General features: G+C 42.4%; 1 protein-coding gene across 1 annotated transcript; it reads left to right on the forward strand.

Annotated features, from left to right (window-relative positions):
* The first annotated feature begins 29 nt into the window (after nt 1-29).
* Nucleotides 30-19853, forward strand: KLF15 (KLF transcription factor 15). Its single transcript, XM_060239668.1, has 2 exons — nt 30-1336; nt 17095-19853. Exons 1-2 carry the CDS (start codon nt 294-296, stop codon nt 17261-17263), a joined length of 1212 nt encoding a protein of 403 aa, XP_060095651.1. The 5' UTR covers nt 30-293; the 3' UTR covers nt 17264-19853.
* Nucleotides 19854-20311: the final 458 nt, after the last annotated feature.

Here is a 20311-nt window from a genome sequence, read left to right on the forward strand (position 1 = left end):
TTTTGAGAAAGAGAGAGAGAGAGAATTCTTTTGCAAACATGTGGTGCAATCTTGGAAAAGGCTTCCAAGCACTCAAGAAATCCTCTCGGGTGATACAGGCAATATCAAAGAATGTAGCAACATGTGCACTCAGTGAGGACTCCCAGCCGAGCTGCAGAGCACTTTGTAGTTTGAGCGCATTGAGATGAATTATTAAACCTGACTTCTGACAGTCAATGTTTGTGTTTCCCATATTCAGGCTTTTGCTGTGTTGGTACATGCTGGTGGGACGTCCATAAAGAGATTATACAGGAATGGTGGATCACTTGCTTCCTGCGGATGAATCTTTCTCATCCACGAGGCCCTCTATTGGATACTTTGGGGACATGACAGCTGTTGGGCAGTCATACCAAATGCTGCCTTCCCCCTTGTCAGAAGACGACAGCGATTCTTCAAGTTTTTGTTCTTGTTCCAGCCCTGATTCCCAGATTCTTGGTTCAAGCTATGGGAGCTCGTCGAGTATGGAGAGTCAGGACAGTATCTTGGACTATCTGTTGTCGCAAGCATCTTTTGGGAATGGCCCCTCCTCTTGGTGGGACAAAAGGAGACTTCAGCCCATCGTGAAGGAGGAACATTTTAGGATGCCAGAGTTTATGGTGGAGATGGAAGATTCTGGACCATTTCAGCCCACCCTTGAGGAGATTGAGGAATTTCTAGAAGAGAACATGGAGACAGACCTCAAGGAAGGGCCTAAAAGTGAGACCAAAGACATAAGAACGTGTAGCCAGATTACCATGGCTGCCATACAGCAAAAAGATCATATGGTGCCAAGCAATAGTTTAAAAGATAGTAAAAGTGAACAGTCAAGCAGCGCGATGGAAAGTAGCCATGCATCAAATGGAGCAGTGTCTCTTGATGGAGGGATACCGGTCATGCTCCAAATCCAACCAGTACAAGTGAAACAAGCAACAAACATGAGCCCTAGTTCACAAGGACCAGTGCAAGAGAACATTAAAATTGCACAGCTCTTAGTCAACATCCAAGGGCAGACATTTGCACTTGTGCCACAGATTGTTCAATCGTCCAACTTGAACTCATCCTCCAAATTTGTTCGCATAGCCCCAGTTCCAATTGCTGCAAAACCTATTGGGCCAGGAGGTACAATCCAGGGTCAAACTGGGGTAATCATGGGTCAAAAGTTTCAAAAGAACCCTGCAGCAGAACTTATTAAAATGCACAAATGTACTTTCCCTGGATGTACCAAGATGTACACCAAAAGCAGCCATTTGAAAGCCCACCTGCGAAGGCACACAGGAGAAAAACCTTTTGCATGTACTTGGCCTGGTTGTGGATGGAGGTTAGTACTGGGGTGTGGTGGCAGACAAAAATAAATTCCATAAATACTACCATTCATTACTCACCATTTGTCAGTTTGCAATTGCAAATAGAGTTCATTTTCTAACATTCACTGTTCTTGAGACCCTTGTCATTATGCGAGCACCTTGTCTTAAAACTAGATAATTTGGGGAAATTGAAGAACAGCCTATACAATTGCGAACAAGTTTTTTTTTAACAGAAGGAAAACTAACAACAACTTGCATTACATTTCATAACCTAGATCCAGTGGGGCTTGTTGGTTGGGGTAGCCTGTGCCTTTCATATGCTCTCAATTCAATTCTAAGCTTCTTTCTGTAAGTTGAACCAAGTTAAGTATAGGTACCAACAACAATCAGAAAAATCATTGTGTTGATTACATAAAATTAGTGCATTCAGATGCTTCTTTTTTTTTCTAATCTCAAAAGGGGATTCATGGAAACTTCAGTCTTGTGAATGGCTCAACACACTGTGGGCCAACAAAAGCTCGGTATGATCTTGCTGTTTGATCTGCTGAATTTCTGTTGGCCTGTACCTAAACTGAGCCATGTGGTGAGAACATTTTATATGATTCACACCCACGTTCATCTCCACTATGCGCTGATGACTACAAATCTCACCTTATAGTGGGGGAATAAAATGGGAACATGAAATCTGATTCTTATTACATTTAGTTCTTAGTTATGTATACTTTTAGAAAACATACGCTTCTTATTAAGACAGGAAAGTTAGCTAAAATGCCCCCAAACCACTGAATACTACAGGCTATAAGAGGAAAATTACAGGAGATTGTGGGAGACTGGAGTATGGATCTCCTGAGCATTTTTATTAGTAAATAGCAGCTATGAGTATGCCCCGCATTCAGATCAAGGCCACTGTTCCTCCATACCTTTGTGCTGTCTGACTGATCTCAGGCACACTTGGGGATCTGCTAGTTGTCCAGTTGATGGAAATATCCCATTTGCCTGCATGTCGTCTGTATATTTCCCCCCAAGGGTATAACACTGGCATGATGGCTTGAGAAAGTAGCTCAAAATTGGGAGGAAAGGTTTAACTCCTTCGGTGCCATGGGCGTGATCCAAATGGGACATGCAGCAGCAGTTGTTTAGGAGTACAAAGGATCAGGAGATCAGTTCATGGATCCTATAGTGTCTCATTTAATTTGGGACTAATTGAACAAGAATAAAGGGTGGTTAGTTGTTCATTAGCTTCCAATGGAATAACCCAGTGTTGCCGACCCTGCCAATATGATCCTTGGTTGTCTGACCCAGTATGTCAGCTTTCATATTCTTGGATTGCAAACATTTATTTATTTGATTTATATTCCACCCTCCCCGCCGAGGCAGGCTCAGGGCGGCTCACAAATTTGAGGTCACACAGTTACATACATTACAACACTTCTCCAGCTCGATGAATTTTATGCATTTCCTGCCAGTGAGGCCTGGTGTTTTCATTCTTTCTTCCCTGTGTTTTCTACAGGAAGATTTGGCAGTTAGCTATTAACCCAGTCCTGATAATTACCTCTATATGCATTAGAACGGTTTGTTGTCTCTAGCAGTGGAACCTATTATAAAAGTTTCATAGAGAAGGTGCTGGTGTGAAGGAAAGTATAAGGAAATCATGTCCATGTTTTTAAAATGCTGGGAAGAAACTGATTTATAACACTGGCATTCTTTAACACATGGATTAGGATTCTGACCTTCAGATTACTGTAAGGATGCTTCTGTGTAAATGTAAGACTCCTGTTAAATTCTTTAAAGTTCAGAACATGTTGACTGAATGTTGGCAATAACAGAGTGGCCAAGTTCCCAGTGATATGGAAATTTAAAATATTGATAGCCTGTCCAGCATGTGAGGAGAATAAAGAAGTATGCTGTTGTGTTGGATTAGTGGGATTAGCTGTTGTGTTGGATTAGTGGGATACAGAATCATATCTGCTTCTAGTTTCTGGTACATGGCTGCTGTGTACCTATCTCAGCATAGGCTGCCTAAGCCCATATTTTTGGTCCCTGCTTGGATTTTCAGTAACAGTGGTGAGGTGGGTGCCTAGTACCTTACAGACCACAATGCTTGGCTTGGTGGACTGCATGAGCAACCTAATCTGAACATTTCACCAGAGGTTTACTTATATAAGCAGCATATTAATGAAGATCTCAGATTACCTTCCATGACATCAGAAATCCCTACTCTTGGAAGCTGATCAGTTATCTTTTCTGACAGTCCATCTCCTCTGATCATGAGAAGAGATTGCTTGTGTGATCAGCAAAATATACATATTAGGCAGGTTAATGGCTCATAGGTTAATTACATGGCTAAAAGAAGACCTGTCATTGTTTACAAGCCTGGTTAAGAATCATCATCATTATCATCACCATCTTCTTCTTCTCCTTTTCCTTCTCCATCTCCTCCTCCTCTTCCTCCTCCTCACAGTGAACTTCAATCAGGAAATCTTAGTTTTAGAATGTAATCTAAACTATTCTATACCACTTTAATTCTGGTATAGTACTGATCTTGGTCCAGACCTTTGCAACTGGGACTTGTTTTTAAAGAGAAAGTGGATGCAAATTTTCCAAAGACTTGTTTCCTTCAATTACACCTCTCTTTAGGATAAGTCTGGGATTCCAGCACATGCTGTGTGTTCTTCTTGAACATCAAAGACAGATCAGCAAGTAGCTCTAGAGGCCAACTGAGCCCGGAATTACACAGCCTCCTTTTATCAGAGGAGCATGTTTACTTTCCCGAAGTTCAGAGAGAGCCGGAACCTAATATGACGGGGCTGAGTACATCTGGAGCCTCTGTTCTTTTAAGGCTTTCTTTATCATCCCCAGTGAACATACAAGCCCAAGATACTTCTGGTATTTTTTCCCTCTGGTCTTTTCCTTTCTTCTTTGTGCCAAGGTGGGTAGGATTTCTTTTCTTTTACATTGATGGGTGGGTGGGTTTTTTCCCTTCCAAAACCTGCACAAAGGCAAATGAAAGTAAATTTCCCTGCTGTAAATGGAAATGTTAAATTATCTGCTATAGATGGAGCTTGAGACAGTGAAATAGAAATAACAATCTTCAAACGACTCACTTTTTTTGTAATGCCACTGGTTCCAATAAGTGGTTGCCATTCTTGAAATTAAACAAACAAAATGTGGGCAGGGCCTTGAGGCAAAACCTAGAGATGGTTCAGAATAGGTGGGGTCAGAGCAGAGTGGGTGGTTTTGCAGGTAGAACCCAGGACAAGAGCTGTGTGTTCATATAGGCTTTTATTCGTATTTTTTAACTAAGATGGCAACAACAACAAAAAATTCCTGACCTTTATGTTTTATTCTTCTGACAAATGGCCTAAAGTACTATGATTGATGATGATAATGATGATAATAAATCTGGCCAGGCTGGGATTTTTGTTCTTTCTAGTTGGTTGGCAACCCTATTCCAACATACCTCTGTCTAAGAAATGCAGTTGTCATAATTCCTCAGGATATCTTCAAGAATATCTATCTTTAGCAAGACTATTCCAGAGTAAGTGGGTAATGGATACCAGTACCCAACAGCATCCTCTTTAAATACTGTTGAGCAAATGTTCTCTTAGGTATTAGTATACTCAGAATGGGGCCATGTCTTTGAGGCTTCCTTGGTTCTGTATCATCTTCTGCAGAGACCAGAAGAAATATAAAGAATAGGAGGACTGGGCAGGCAGAAAGATCCCTGTTCCAAAATAACCTGCCTTTTGGGTTAACCTTAGTGTTTCTAGGTCTCCCCATGGCTGCTGGTGAGGGATGGAGGGGTAGGGTTGCTAGATCCAGGTTGGGAAACTCCTGGAGACCTGGGGTGGAGCCTACAAAGGACAGGGACCTCAGTGGGGTACAATGCCACTTTCCAAAGTGTTCATTTTCTCCAGGGGAACTGATCTCTTTAGTCTGGAGATGAGCTGTAAGCCTTGGGGAACCCTGGGTCCCACCTGGACGATGGCATCACTAGCTTACCTTCTTTCTTACTTCCATGCTGCTGATGTCTTACCTACTTCACTGCCTCTGTTTCCCATTATTCTTTGAGCCAAACAACTACTGTTTTCTGCTCACGTTGGAACAGGGTTCCATGGAACTGAAGGGCAATGGATAAACAAGGAAAAAATAGATCCAAAGAGCTCAAGAATATAATAAACATATCAGATTTCCAGGGTGTATCCTACATCCCCATTCTTAAGAAACTGTTCACTCAGCAACACTGAAAACAGCACTCTGAGAAGAGCAGTTTTTCTGGAAAGAGTTAAAAAATCCCCCTCTCTTTTCTGGAGACAGAACTTTTAAAAGACTATTTTGCTATTTAAAAGGTATTATATTTTGGAACAGCTTTGTTAAAGAATGAATTTCTCTGGATTGCTGGTCTCAAGAGTTTTATTACTTATCAGAGGCAGAGTGGTTTCCCCTGAGGCAGAAGAAGAGTGCTGAAAATGCACCTGAGGGAACTAATACCATTTTGATGCCAACTTAAAAAAACAAACAAACAATTAGTGCTGTTATGGCTCTTTTCTTCTGCTGTCTTCTGTTTTCAGCATGACAACAGCAGCAATAGTTACAATAAGGCCATCTAGTACTGTACACTCTAAATAATGCACTTCCAATCCACTTCCAATGCACTTTCCAACTGGATTTTACTGTACTAACTGGCAAAATCCAGTTGGAAAGTGCACTGAAAGTGGATTGAAAGTGCAGCATTTAGTGTGCATGATCACAGTCTAGGTCTTACAATTTAGGCTAGGGCAACCAGCCTCCAGGTGGGACCGGGGGATCCCCCGGAATTACAGCTCATTTTCAGACCACGGAGATCGGTTCCCCGGAGAAAATGGGTGCTTTGGAGTTTCCTAACTTGGATCTGGCAACCTTGCCCTCCATCCTCTGCTAGCTGGTCTAATGATCTCAGGGATGTGTCTAAGATTCAAATTTCTCATCCAAATTTCTTTTCAGACTTTATAGTTCTGAATTAGCTAGACTTGGTTCCAAGGAGGAACTATGAAGCATTCTGTATTAGCTAGACTTGGTTCCAAAGGGGAATTCTGAAGCATTCAAAATATTTTATAGTGCAATTAAAACAAATCTGAATATTGTATGGGGCACTGTACATATGTAATTGGACTCAGTTTTTAGTCCCTTCATATCTCCCCCACTGCATTATAATGTGCATGTGCTCAGACATACAGCAAGCAACGTTGATGCAATCATACACTTGATTGCATCAGCATCCTTTCTGAGCAATGTCTTTCCAATGAAGGATTAAAAACAATGCAAAACAGAAAAAAACACTCTTGATATGACTGTACAATTGAGTATACCAGGAGTTGTGCATGGTGTATCATCTAAGTGCAGGGTGGCATATGTGCACCAGTAAAACACTGCACTCACACACAAACAAAAAGAATCTGGGTGCAATTGTATATATGGTTCTGGTAAAACTGCTTTTGGGCAGTGTTTCATCAATACACACCTGTGCATCAGGAATGTAGAGGAAGAATACAATTGTACATGAAATGAAGGAAATGAATATTGTGGTAGGCTCTGCATACTTGAGTTTCTGAATTCATTTTAAACATCTTCCTAGTAAAACTTGAATTTAGGAGGAGTAGTGCCCAGGGCAGAGTAGACTCACAGAATAATAAGGGATCAAATAAGGGGAAATCTGTACATCTGTCCTTTATTTACATTCTGACTCCTTCCTTGTGGTCAGTTTCCACTTTACCTCTCATCCAGGGCTGGCCCTGCGACTAGACAAACTAGGTGATTGCCTATTTTATTTATTTTTATTTTATTCAATTTTAGCCCACCCTTCTTATAGAACAGGCTCAAGGTGGGTTACATCATAAAAACAACAGTAAAAAACCAATTTAAAATATATACTATCCCTGTTGACAAATTGGTAAAATGTGGTTTGAATCCTGTTACCGTTAGGTGGATCTGCAACTGGTTGACAGATCACACCCAAAGATTGCTTGTGAATGGTTTCTCATCCTCTTGGAGAGGAGTGACAAGTGAAGTCCCTCAAGGATCTGTTCTAGGCCCTGTTTTGTTAAACATCTTTATAAATGATTTGGATGAAGGAATAGAGGGAGTGCTTATTAAATTTGCAGATGATACTAAATTGGGAAGGGTTGCAAACATAGAAGAAGACAGAAACAGGATACAGGATGACCTTGACAGGCTGGAAAACTGGGCTAAAATCAATAAAATGAACTTTAAGAAGAAGATGATATTGGATTTATATCCCGCCCTCTACTCTGAAGAGTCTCAGAGTGGCTCACAATCTCCTTTACCTTCCTCCCCCACAACAGACACCCTGTGAGGTGGGTGGGGCTGGAAAGGGCTCTCATAGCAGCTGCTCTTTCAAGGACAACCTCTGCCAGAGCTATGGCTGACCCAAGACCATGCTAGCAGGTGCAAGTGGAGGAGTGAGGAATCAAACCCGGTTCTCCCAGATAAGAGTCCGCACACTTAACCACTACACCAAACTGGCTCTCCACACCAAACTGGGATAAATGTAAAGTTCTGCATTTAAGTAGGAAAAATCCAATGCATAGTTATCAGAAGGGGGAGACTTGTCTTAGCACTAGTATGTGCGAAAAGGATCTAGGGGTCTTAGTGGACCATACACTGAACATGAGTAAATGGTGTAATATAGTGACTAAAAAGGCAAATGCCATTTTGGGGTGTATCCACAGAAGTATAGCATCCAAATCACGTGAAGTGATGGTATTGCTTTACTCTGCTCTGGTAAGACCTCACCTGGAGTGTATTGTGTTCAGTTTTGGGCACCATATTTTAAGAAGGATATAGACAAGCTGGAATAGGTCCAGAGGAGGGCGATGAAAATGGTGAGGGGTCTGGAGAGCAAGTCCTATGAGGAAAGGTTGAAGGAGATGGGCATGTTTAGCCTGGAGAGGAGGTGGCTGAGAGGTGATATGATCACCATCTTCAAGTACTTGAAGAGCTGTCATATAGAGGATGGTGTGGAATTGTTTTCTGTGGCCCTGGAAGGTCGGACCAGAAACAGTGGGTTGAAATGAAATCAAAAGAGTTTCCAGCTCAGCATTAGGAAGAATTTCCTGACCATTAGAGCAGTTCCTCAGTGGAACAGGCTCCCTCGGGAGGTGGTGGGCTCTCCTTCCTTGGAGGTTTTTAAACAGAGGCTAGATGGCCATCTGACAGCAATAAAGATCCTGTGAATTTAGAGGGAGGTATTTGTAAGTTTCCTGCATTGTGCAGGGGGTTGGACTAGATGACCCTGGAGGTCCCTTCCAACTCTATGATTCTATATAAAATCTAAAATCCTAGGGTGCTGGCCTTCTTGGGGCGCTGAATTGGGCGCACCCCCTGTGACTCAGTGACATTATCAGTGCGGGGAGGGGCACCAGAAGTTAGGCTTGCCTAGGGTGGCAGACAGTCTAGGGCCAGCCCTGCTGTCATACATCATTTTTTAAAAAAAAAACTGTGGACACAGCAGCACCATAATATTATGAGTTTCACCTTCTTCCGCTCCAGATAAGTGGCATCCACTGAAGGGGGAGGGGCATGGAAATTCACAGTCTGATGATATCACATCATGTGGTTAGTGTTTGTAAATGTTACAAAGCAAGCATGGAAACCCACCATTAAATAAAAAATTGAAACATGGATAAGGCAACATCTAGGCCAACCCTGAGTCATTTCAATGACATTAATAGTTCTTGTACTTTTAGGAGATTTTTTTCCCTTTCCCTTTCCTTTTTTTTTTTACAAGAGTGATGATCTAACTGTTCTACACAGGCAGACACTGCCTGCGGGCAGATGAGAATATCTCCCCATGGAGAGAACTACTTCCTGTGATTTCCTAAACCTGTTGATGAGTCAGCACGAATGGTGCTGTAGATCAGGAGAGTGATTTTGGCAATGACAGCTGCTGCAGAGAGATGTAATCGTGCCCCAGTCAAGAGGAAATAATTTAGGCCCCATATAATTTATTAGCATTGAATCTCCCCTACGAATACTGCATCTAGTAAAAAGGTTACCAGCACAACCTAAACAGACTATAACTCAGGAAGAAGCCGTAGACAAATATCAAATTTAAATGGTTGTGGATTTATAATTAGGAAAGAGGTCAGTAGAGGAAGCTGCTGCACTGTCATAATTAACTGGAATTAATTGTACATTTAAAAAATCTACTCTGGAGTCTTCTGTTATGCATGTGTGAACTCAGATTTTAAGCTGAAATTAAAATATTTTATTCCAAGATTGTTATTTGACCTATGAAATGAATATCTAGTCCCCCTCTTGATATTTTAGGAGGCAGCACATGCAATTTTATATAATAGTCCTTAGAACGTAACTAGGGATGAGCACGAACCAAACCAGGAAATGTGATTTGTGCTAAAAATGGCCAGTTCATGGTTCATTCTGGACTGGTTTGTCTGATCCCACCGCATCCAAACACAAAAATGAGCCAGCCTTTTTTTCTTGGCATGTTGTTTGGTTTGTGTTAGTTTGTTTTTCCAGACCACCTGGCATGATTCCCCAGCCCCCTGCGCTTCTGGTCAGTTTACTGTGAAACTGACTAGAAGCCACAGCTCTGCTTTCCCCAGCCCCCTGTGGCTTCTAGTTACTTTCAGAAGCATAGGGGGCTGGGGAGAGTGGAGCTGCCGCTTCTAGCCAGTTTCACTCCCCTCCAAGCTTCTTGGGGGTGAAACAGACCAGAAGCTGCAGGGCAACTTCCATTTCTTTTTGCAGCTTGACATATTCCTAGGAGAGTAGTTTATTGGAGGTACTGCTTTGGAGGGCTGTAGCTCTCTCTCTCTCACACACACACACATACAAATCCAGTCTGCACTAAACTTGGGGAGCAGGTAGAGGAGAGTCTGCTGAAGAGTTTGGCATCTCTAGGCCACTTGGGCATTCTATGCCTTTCTGAACCCAGTGAACCAATGAACCACAAATCATTTGGGAAATCGAACCCCCCCCCCAAAAAAAAACGAAATGAACTACTGAATCAGGCAACCCAATGAACCTTGAAACAAAATGAACCACCATTTTTGTGTTCTGTGCCCATCCCTAAAATCAACTAATTCTTCAGAAGGAGGTTCTTTTTCATGTTTTAGTCCAATTTAATTAAAAAGAAGAACTGTATACTAATACCTGACTGGCATGCTTGCTAATTTCTTCTATATGCACATACTAGAGAATTAACTTGTCCTTTATTAATGGTATAACTGGTATTATTCAGCAGCCACTAAATTCCTTTGTCAGGAATCTGAAAGTACTGAGTGATCCTTAAATGACAGCTCTTGAGCAACTAGTGGTCTAATGGCAAAAGATAATACAGAAGCCAACCATAGAAGCCGAGTCCAATGCAACTATACTAAACATATAGGACACAGTGAAAGGGGGAAAAGTTGCTAGATAGATGTTTAGCAATCAAGACAATATAGTTCAGGCAATGATTTGGTCAACAACATCACAGGGACACCGAGGACACATGGACTTACTGATGACTACCTGCTACTGATAACCCCTTTTCCAGTACCACTCCATTGAAAAGCAGGAGGAACATTAATGTGGAAGATTTTCAAGCACCTTCCTATGTGGCCAGCATAAATAACAAAAAAAGGTGGTCACCTACAATAACTAAGACAAGAAACTGTGCTGTCTCTTTTGTATTTTATATAATGTAAGATGTTTCAATAGCTGGACGAACTACTTCAATGAGACACAAATGATGTGAAGGGCACTTTCACATGTTGCCCTAATTGGCAACGATTTCAGGCAAATGTTATGGCCACTTTGCTGAAGCTAGAGTTTCCACAGTGCCTTGAGAAATGGGAAGGAGTATTAATCCATTTGAAACTTGCACACGGTTACGGTGCTTAAATCTCACTGAAGTAGCCTTTAGCTTAGAGCAGCTGAACTGCAACTAAATAAAGAAACGCTTTCCCCCTTTTCTCCCTTTTCAGATTTGGCTTATGTCTGCTGAAATCTGGGTGATTTGCTACATAAGTGATTCCGGGATTTAGTATGGGTCAACAGGGCTACTGCCTGCGTGCCTAAGCACAATCTATTAACTTAACACTGTACAATTAAAGACATTGCATCATTCCATACACTGCAAATCTCTGTGGCAGAAATGCTATCTAAAATGGGCAAATAGAAGTTTAGAAAATATTTAGTACTAGAGGTCATTTAATAGACAAAGAGGTGCTGGAGCTCATTAGTACAACTCATTTGCATATGCCACACATTCCTGACATCACCGGAAGGTATACTAAATTATATCAGCTCAGCATCTACCTTAAAATGCTTCATAAATTATAGTTGTTATAACAAAACCTTACTCTCATCCAATACTCCCCCTAAATCATGGAGTCATGTGAGCAAAACTTCAACTTTGTGAGTTACTGACATTAAAGTTGTGAGCTACTGCATAAATTAGTTTGCTCTTGGGCCTTTTTCCTGAGCTAAGACAAAAATGTCTGAGCTGGAGGCTAAAAAACTGAGCTAGCTCACACTAACTCAGTTTAGAGAGAACACAGCTCCGATCACTTTTTAAATTACTTTCTCCTGCATGGCCACAGTGGCATGATGAAGATTTCCATCTGCTTTTCTATGTTTTGGTTATTTTCCCATTTTTGTGGGGAAAGATATTAGAAAGTTTGTCAAATCTTAGAATGCAGCAAAATTCCCACAGGGGGTTTGAACAATGGAGCCCAGAGAAGCAAGTTTTTTGGGGGGGGCGGGGAGAGCACAATAAAATTTAGCACAATACATTTTAGAGTTTCTGGAGCTCTGCTCCTGTGAGCTCCTGTCCAAAATGAGGCCTGTTTAGTACAATCTAGTTGTGGCAGTGCCTCCACAGGACCCTACTCACTTTGTATGCACTAACCTTTAGGAGGTTTTTTTTTTTTTTGTAAACACATAGGGAGAACTTTGTGTTATTTCTGTGGGTATAGTAAGTTGATCTTTCTGGGCAAGATCATAGTGACATTGTTACCCGATCAACGGAAAGCTTCGTTATGATGCAAAGTGTATTTTTATCATATGGACTCATATTGCTTTCCATGGGTCAAAGAGCACAACTCTGGGATGTGCATGCATATCTTTTTGCCCTGATTTTTCCTTTGCAGTCACGATAAAGTCAAATTCCAATGGATTTAACGTTCCTAACTTTACACTAAATAAATATTAGTGAATCCACACAGCCAATAAAACAGGGGTGTCAAACACATTTGTTATGAGGGCCAGATCTGACATAAATGAGACCTTGAGAGGCCGGGCCATGTTGGGTTGGGCCGAGACATGCTGGGCCGGGCCATGTGTGTACCTATTTAAGATTAGGTAGCAGAGATATAAACTTTTTTAAAGGACGCAGACAAACACAACTAAAAAAACCTTAAAATAAAATATGCTTAAAACATTAGCACTCATAGGTCTTAAAGGTGCTTTCTTGGTATTTCTCCCATTGGATCCAGGGAACTGGGCAAAGGAAGCTCTGGCTCTTTCCTTCCTTCCCCAGGGACTGGGGGGTGGGGAGAGCCTCAGTCAATAGAAGGAAGAGAGGTTTGGCTCAGTAGTGCTACTATGTGATTGAGAGAGCCTGGCAAAGCATGCTTTTCCTTCCCCGAGGACCCTCAGCCAATGGAAAAAATAGAGGTTTTGCTCTGAAGCTCCTGTGCAATTGAGCAAGCCTTGCAAAGCAAGCTGTTAGGCTGAAGGTCATCAGAAAGCAGGGGGAGGGGAGGGAAATGTCTGCTGGGAACTCTGTTATTCCCTATGGAGATTTATTCCAATAGAAAATCATGGAGAATTGATCTGCGGGTATCTGGGGCTCTGGGGGCCCGTTTTTTGAGGTAAAGGCACCAAAATTTCAATATAGCATCTAGTGCCTCTCCCCAAAATATCCCCCAAGTTTCAAAACGATTGGACCAGGGGGTCCAATTCTATGAGTTCCAAAAGAAGGTGCCCCTATCCTTCATGATTTCCTATGGAAGGAAGGCATTGAAAAGGTTTGCCGTCCCTTTAAATGTGATGGCCAGAACTCCCTTTGGAGTTCAATTATGCTTGTCACAGCCTTGATCTTGGTTCCACCCCTAGTGTCTCCTGGCTCCACCCCCAAAGTCCCCAGATATTTCTTAAATTGGGCTTGGCAACCCTAGCTGTGATAGATAGTTGGTTCATTCTGCAATGAAGAGCATAATTAAAACAGAGAAATACATCCAAGCATCAGTTCAATACTGGAAGCACTTCGGTGCTGACTGCCAGCTTATGGCACAAGATGATCTTGAACACAAAGTCTTAAATAAGAACAGAGTGCCTTTCTCCTCCGTAAAAAATAATGTATTCACCTAAATGCAAGGCCTCCCTCCCCCTTCCTTCCTTCCTTCCTTCCTTCCTTCCTTCCTTCCTTCCTTCCTTCCTTCCTTCCTTCCTTCCTTCCTTCCTTCCTTCCTTCCTTCCTTCCTTCCTTCCTTCCTTCCTTCCTTCCTTCCTTCCTTCCTATCCATATCAGGCATTTCCCCTTTCTTTTAATTTTCAGTTACAAATAAATGACTTCATTTATTTACTGTAAACAAACAGCTGATAGCATTTCTTAGGAACACTTTTCTCTGCCAATATTTGCTACTGTTCTGGCTGTCACCCACTTTGTGACACCACTATTCAAAGGACACTATTTTTAGTTGTGTATCATTAACTCTTTCTCAGCTGTGTTAGACATTAGCCCTGCTCCTCTGCCTTGATATTTGGATTTTTATTTCTCCTTTTCTGGTTTTGGGCAGGAGATGCCTAACAGTGCTGTACTAAGAAGAAGTATACCTTTCTAAGCCCACTGTCTTGAGTTAACTTTAAAAAGGTACAGTTTTGCTTAGGGCTATACTATAAATTATGCTGATTATGCAATAAAATATAAAACCCACACAGATTCCTTTTCTCTCTTTTGGTGTATTAACACCAAATACCAAATGGGTGGGGTGGGGGGTGGGCTCCCTCTGGGAATCCTACCCCCCCAGGGAAAGTGCATGCGCAATACATAGCCTCTCCTCTCCCGGTGTAGTGAACGCCGCGTGGTCACTGTCTGGCTATGCCTGGCAGATGGTCACTGCAATGGCCTCTCCTGCATTACTGCATCCGTAGCAACACCTTCTCGCTGGTCCCCCCCGTTTTCACAGAGTTTGCTACGTCATGGTGCGACCGAATTGTCCGGCGGTATAACCGGATGGGCAGGCTGGGCCCACCAACTTCGTCAGCCTAAGAGAAGGAAAACTCTAACATCAAACCCGGGCAGATAGAGCTCGTTAATGTAACACCTACCACCTGGAGGACTCACTGCCGGCGTCCCGGCTTACTGGGCCATGGCAGATGACCCCCAGGTGAAAGGGTGGAGCCAGTACCGCGCACACTGCGCTTCACCTAAAAAATTCCTCTGCGCAGGCCTGAAGGGCATATCCACACACACAACCCACAACGCATCAAGTCCTGCAGCGATAGGCAAGGGGCGAAACGGCAGGTGGAAGGTGCCACTGGAAGCCGCAGTCCCGATCCTGCATGTAGGCGGTTCAGGATATTGGTCGCCTGATGCTAACCCAGAGACGAAAGCATCTTTCGGCAGCACCCTGAACGACCAAGCAGCCTTATCTAGGGACAGCACTGCTTGCTCCACACGGAGAGGGGCCTAGAAAAGGTGGCCTAAACAAAGCTCGTCTCCCCCACCCCAGTTGGCTAGCCGCGGTCAACGGGCATCCTTACTTGCGGTCAAAAAATAACAACAAAGAAAAGGCATGCACCTGCCTCACAAAGTGTGCAAAGACTAAAGCTTGCGTGTTGGAACATCAGAACCATGCTTGACACAGTAGGCAGTGGTCGCCCTGAACGACGCTCTGCTCTAGTTGCCCACGAACTTCTCAGGTTGAATATCGACATAGCAGCTCTCAGTGAGCTCCGTTTCCCTGAGGAAGGTAGTCTTCAAGAACACGGTGCTGGCTATACCCTCTACTGGTCGGGTAAGTCAAAGGCTGAGAGCCGCCTTTCTGGCGTTGGCTTCATGGTCAGGAACTCCATTGCCTCCAAACTCGAAAACCTTCCAACAGGTCACTCAGATCGCATCATGTCCATGCGCCTCCCACTTCAACACCAATCTGATCAATGTGGTAGTGAGATATTCTTCAGTACAGTGCTGTAAGAAATCAGAACTTGACTATGTAATACTAGTGCCCTTCTACTTTTAAATCGGTGTTGGTGGATAGAAAACATTTTCCCCAGTGTCCTTGATGGTAACTCCTTTCATGTAGTAAGATGCTCAGTGGCTCACCAAAAAGCATGAAGAATTTTCTCCATGTTCCTGCAGTGCTGCTAAAGGTTTCCAGTGGTGTGAAGGACATTTCCAAGGCAAACCACTGCTTGTAAAAGCATTCTATGTGGCAGTATGTACAGAGAGTATTAAAGTGGCTGTTTGGTGATTGTTTGAAAGGAAGTGGTAGATCAACATGACTCCCAAATACTAGCTGTTCAGATCTATCCACACTCAGCTGAGTCAGGCCATTGACAATTTGGAGTAAGCCAAAAAGATCTACCTAGTGATTTAAAAAAAATGCTATGTTGTTTGTGTCTCTTGCTCACAGCAATGACAACCAGTATAGACTGTGCAAAAGTGCCATCCGCATTGCAAGGTTTAGCTGTTGATGGCAATCCTTTCTTAGAAGAGGGAAGCAGCAGCTATATGTATCAGGTTAAAACTGAAACTATTTCCAGACAACTGGCAAGCATAGTAAGTGAGTGCGAGAAAGGGACTGGATCATGCTTATTGGCTCAGACCTTGGACCTTTATCATGTGTCTGTCAGGGTCAGTGCATGCACAAGCCACGTGTGCGTAAGCTCTGTTTGCATAATTTGCAAAAAATGAGGGCTACAAATTGCACTGAGAGAGCCCAACTGGGATAGATGCTCACAAGGGTTGCCAGCCTCCAGGCTGTGGCTGAAGATCTCCTGCGATTACAACTGATCTCCAGGTGACACAGATCAGTTCACCTGGAGGAAGTGGCCATTTTGGAAGGTGGACTCTGTGGCATTGTACCCCATTGAACTTCCTTCCCTCCCCAAACCATCCCTAAAATCAGGTATTTCCCAATCTGGAGCTGGCAACTCTGTTGCTCAGAAAAGATAATGCCATTATGGATATGCAGGTGGACTAAGTCAGTACTCATTTTGATGAGTACTCCTTAGGTGAAAGTAAATTTGTGGTATGTGTGTGTTTCATCTGCCAGATGAAAATGACAAAACTTGGGGTGACATGAAGCTACAGTGGCTGGAAATCATTAATTAAAAATAGGGTATGCCCCTATAATTCAGGAGAACCCTTATTCAAATCTCCCTTCATCTATAAAATGAGAAAGAATTCATTAACACCAACAAACAGGAGTGACTAACTTAGCAGAACAGGATTTCATCTTGGTGGGTATAAATATTCTCTTATGCACAGGTGTCATGCATTGGCAGTTTGAATAGTACCAAAGGGAAGAACTTGACTGCTTTGTTTACAACGGTGGTTCTCAGCCTTAGATTCCCTTCCATAATACACAAAAGGGCATAAAAATACTGAGAACAATAATATACACTTTCTTTAAAAGGCTGTTTTGATTTCTAAGATCACTGTATGAATGCTAAGCATTGTTGTTTGTATGGATCAATGACTCCCCCAGAATTAAAAGCAACAAACTGATGGCTGGTATTTCTCCCCCCTTGCTTTCAGGTTCTCCCGATCAGATGAGCTTTCTCGACACAGGCGGTCCCACTCTGGAGTGAAGCCTTATCAGTGCCCTGTGTGTGAGAAGAAATTTGCTCGAAGTGACCACTTGTCCAAGCATGTCAAAGTTCACCGGTTCCCAAGGAGCAATCGCTCCATGCGTTCTGTTAACTGATGCCTCCTGTCCTGCACCTTTTTACTTGTCCGTCCAAGAAGAGCCGCTGGCAGCACTTTGTTCTGTATCTTTCTCATGATAATTTATTGGTCTCCATGTAACAGGCCACATCATGGCTTCACAGAGCCCCACCTCCTTGCATCATGTTTTGCATCAATACCGTTTTTTGCCTTATTGCTTTCCTTTCCTTTGCTGCTGCTGCTGCTTCTTTTGAAAATTACAGTGTTTTATTTTTAGCTGTTCTCTCCTGCACCATGATAATTTATGGGCTACTTGCTGCTAGTTAATTATAGTTCTGGCATTCCTGAGGGCTTTGCTGATGTACAGGGCTATTCATTGTGAGTTTTTATTAAGCTGGCCTATTTGTCCAGTTTGGAAACAGCAAATTCCTTTTGAAATGAAAACAACTCATTTGTTTTTGTGGGATTTCACTTTTTTTAATGCTGCTGGTGATGGGGGTGTGGGTTTCTTTGCCAGGAATTAGTACAGACTAGCAAAAGAGAATGAGTAGATGATACAGGTCTGTGGGAGGGATTTCAAGATAACCAAGCATTCGGTCTTTGGCTCGTTTGTGCAATAACATGGTGTTCTGTCTATAGCCAGTACTGTGGTTTGGAAAGCCAGTAAATGCCAATTTTTGACAGGTTTGTCCATAGCCTGCCAGCTTCTGCCAGGCTCCATTTACAACCCTCAAATGCTGCCCCCTTCTCTACCACCTGATGAATTCTGTTCCTGCCCAGCCAACAAGAATCCTCTAGGCCATCTCACAGCCTGTGAAACTCTTCCTTAGTTCTACTTCCTGGTTCCATTCAATGGCCAGAATTTGTGAAATGTCAGCAACCCCAGAGGAAGGCACAAGAATACCAGGGCTAAGGCTCCCTTTGCCCAGTTAACCAGATTCCTAGAACATATCACGCTTGTTGACAGTAAATTTTAAAATAAATCTTCAAACACTGCTTACATTTAGTGTACCAGAATTCACAGTTCAGTTCACTATAGTTCAGTCAGTGATCAATCACTTCCCTGAAGAGGGCAAAATAAGTCAAGAGGGATCCCAAGGGCTGCATTTCCAGGCTTTCCCATTGTTCTCTGCTAAGATGCTCTCAGGGAGGCAAAAGATCATGAGAGGCCTTTTGGGTTGCTTCATCTTGTGTCAGAGAGCGCAATCCAGCCACCGTAATGGCTGCTCTTACAGAATTTAAGCAGATTAAGGGTGAGTTAACAGAGATGGTTGGTGCTGCAGAGAAGCATGGGCATTGGTGTGGAGAGGAGTATTGTTAAGTGGAGAGGGGAGATGGTGACATGTTTGCAAATTAGTCCTTATCTAAGGCAAAGATATACAACCCAGTGATCATGTCATGAAAGGACTGAATACAGGAGTAGTATTTTGTTTCTGTTGCTCACTTTGACACTGCATTTTCCCTGTGAGTACAGCCTGGGTAAAAGCACAGTTCCTCTAAGGTTCTGCGTGCTTCCTGCAGAAAACATGAGCATCATCATAAAATGGCTTCTAGTGACCACAGCAGCAACCAGGATTGCTTGGTACCTTCCTGGACTGAAGTGTGATTGAAACACTCAGTCTGTTTCCCCGTGTTTACAATATGAAATGAAATCCTTATCCTCAGTGAGCTGGGGTGGGATGACTTAAGACTTAGTGAATGTTTTTTTGAGAAAGCACTTTCAGAGCCATAGGCAGCAAGTGATACCCGTGTGTGGAGTATCTTCATGGGCCACTATTCAGAGAGCAATGCAACTGGGTCATCTCGTGTACTCGCCAGCTTGTGTGGTATCTGTCTTAAGGGCTAAAAAAAAGGGAATATATACATACATATATATATATACACGTATACATATATACATGTAATCCAATGCTGGCAGAAGAAATATTGTGTTAGGAATTTTGTTTTAATTTCCTTTTCTTTTTTTGTATGCTGCTGAATGTAAGGAAGCTTTCTAGCATAATAGAATTCAGTAATTAGAGAAGATTTTTTTCTTTTTTAAAAAAACAAGGATGTTGCATCTCTTCTCCAATCACAGAGGTTGCCTGTGGGCACAGCTGAGCAGACAATAGTCATCATGACTCTGTCCCATTGAAAGCAATGGAGCAGGATTAGACTCATGGCTAACATTCATGGGTTGCCACTCAAGTCTGCAGGATTGTGCCCTGTCTGGTGTTTCTTTTTGCTGTTGTTGTTGTAGTTGTCAGCCAAATGGGAAATAAAACACTGCAATTCTAGCATTTTAGCAGGTCAGCGTGGAGATGGTGCCACCACGTCATAGCAATAGCTCCACTATCTTCCTCTAGGAATGCATTCCTTTGTGTCCTCTAGGAATAAACAGAAATGAGTTTTTCTTCTATCAGCTGTTTTTTATCTCACATCCTATGAATGTATGTAAATAAAATTGTACATATTGCTTATCTATATAAAATATCTTTTAATAACATGACAGAAATGGTGTAAATTGAAAACAAAAGAATATAAAGCCAATGTACATAAGTTACAATTCTGTATATTTTTTCTTTTTGTTCTTCATAAAATATATTTACTTTGACAATAAAAATAAAATTGAAATTTTACAAATGAAACGTGCTTTCTTGGCTTTTGCCCTTCTGTTGATCAAGGTCTCTCTTGAGCAATTTGTGCTGGGAAGGGAGGGTGTATGGTAAGAAGCTGTAATGGTTAGTGTTTGATATTTTACAATCTACTCTTGTACAGAGTTACTCCAGTCTAATTCCATTGATTTCAGTGGGTTCGGAGTGGAGTAGATCTAAGAACACTTTGCAGGGAGTAAATCTCATTGCATAAAATGGGACTTATGTTCAAGCAGATCAACATAGGATTGTTCCCATAGACCAGGGGTGTCACTCATTTGTTATGGGGGCTGGTCCTGACATAAATGAGACTGTATTGGGCTGAGCCATGTGTGTCATAAAATGTAATGTTAGGTGGTGGAGATATAAACTTTATAAAGGACTCAGAAAAAAACATTTTTTCAACCCCCCCCCCCCCAAAAAAAACCCATGCTTAAAGTGTTACCACTCTTGCA

This window comes from Heteronotia binoei, chromosome 5 (assembly GCF_032191835.1).
Source record: "Heteronotia binoei isolate CCM8104 ecotype False Entrance Well chromosome 5, APGP_CSIRO_Hbin_v1, whole genome shotgun sequence".
In the NCBI taxonomy this organism is placed as follows: Eukaryota; Metazoa; Chordata; class Lepidosauria; order Squamata; family Gekkonidae; genus Heteronotia; species Heteronotia binoei.

Excerpts from the sequence above, each read along its gene's own strand:
- KLF15 (XM_060239668.1), top strand. The coding sequence starts at position 294 with ATGGTGGATCACTTGCTTCCTGCGGATGAATCTTTCTCATCCACGAGG. Across the intron at positions 1,337-17,094 it reads TGGCCTGGTTGTGGATGGAG|GTTCTCCCGATCAGATGAGC; the intron begins GTTAGTACTGGG and ends CCTTGCTTTCAG.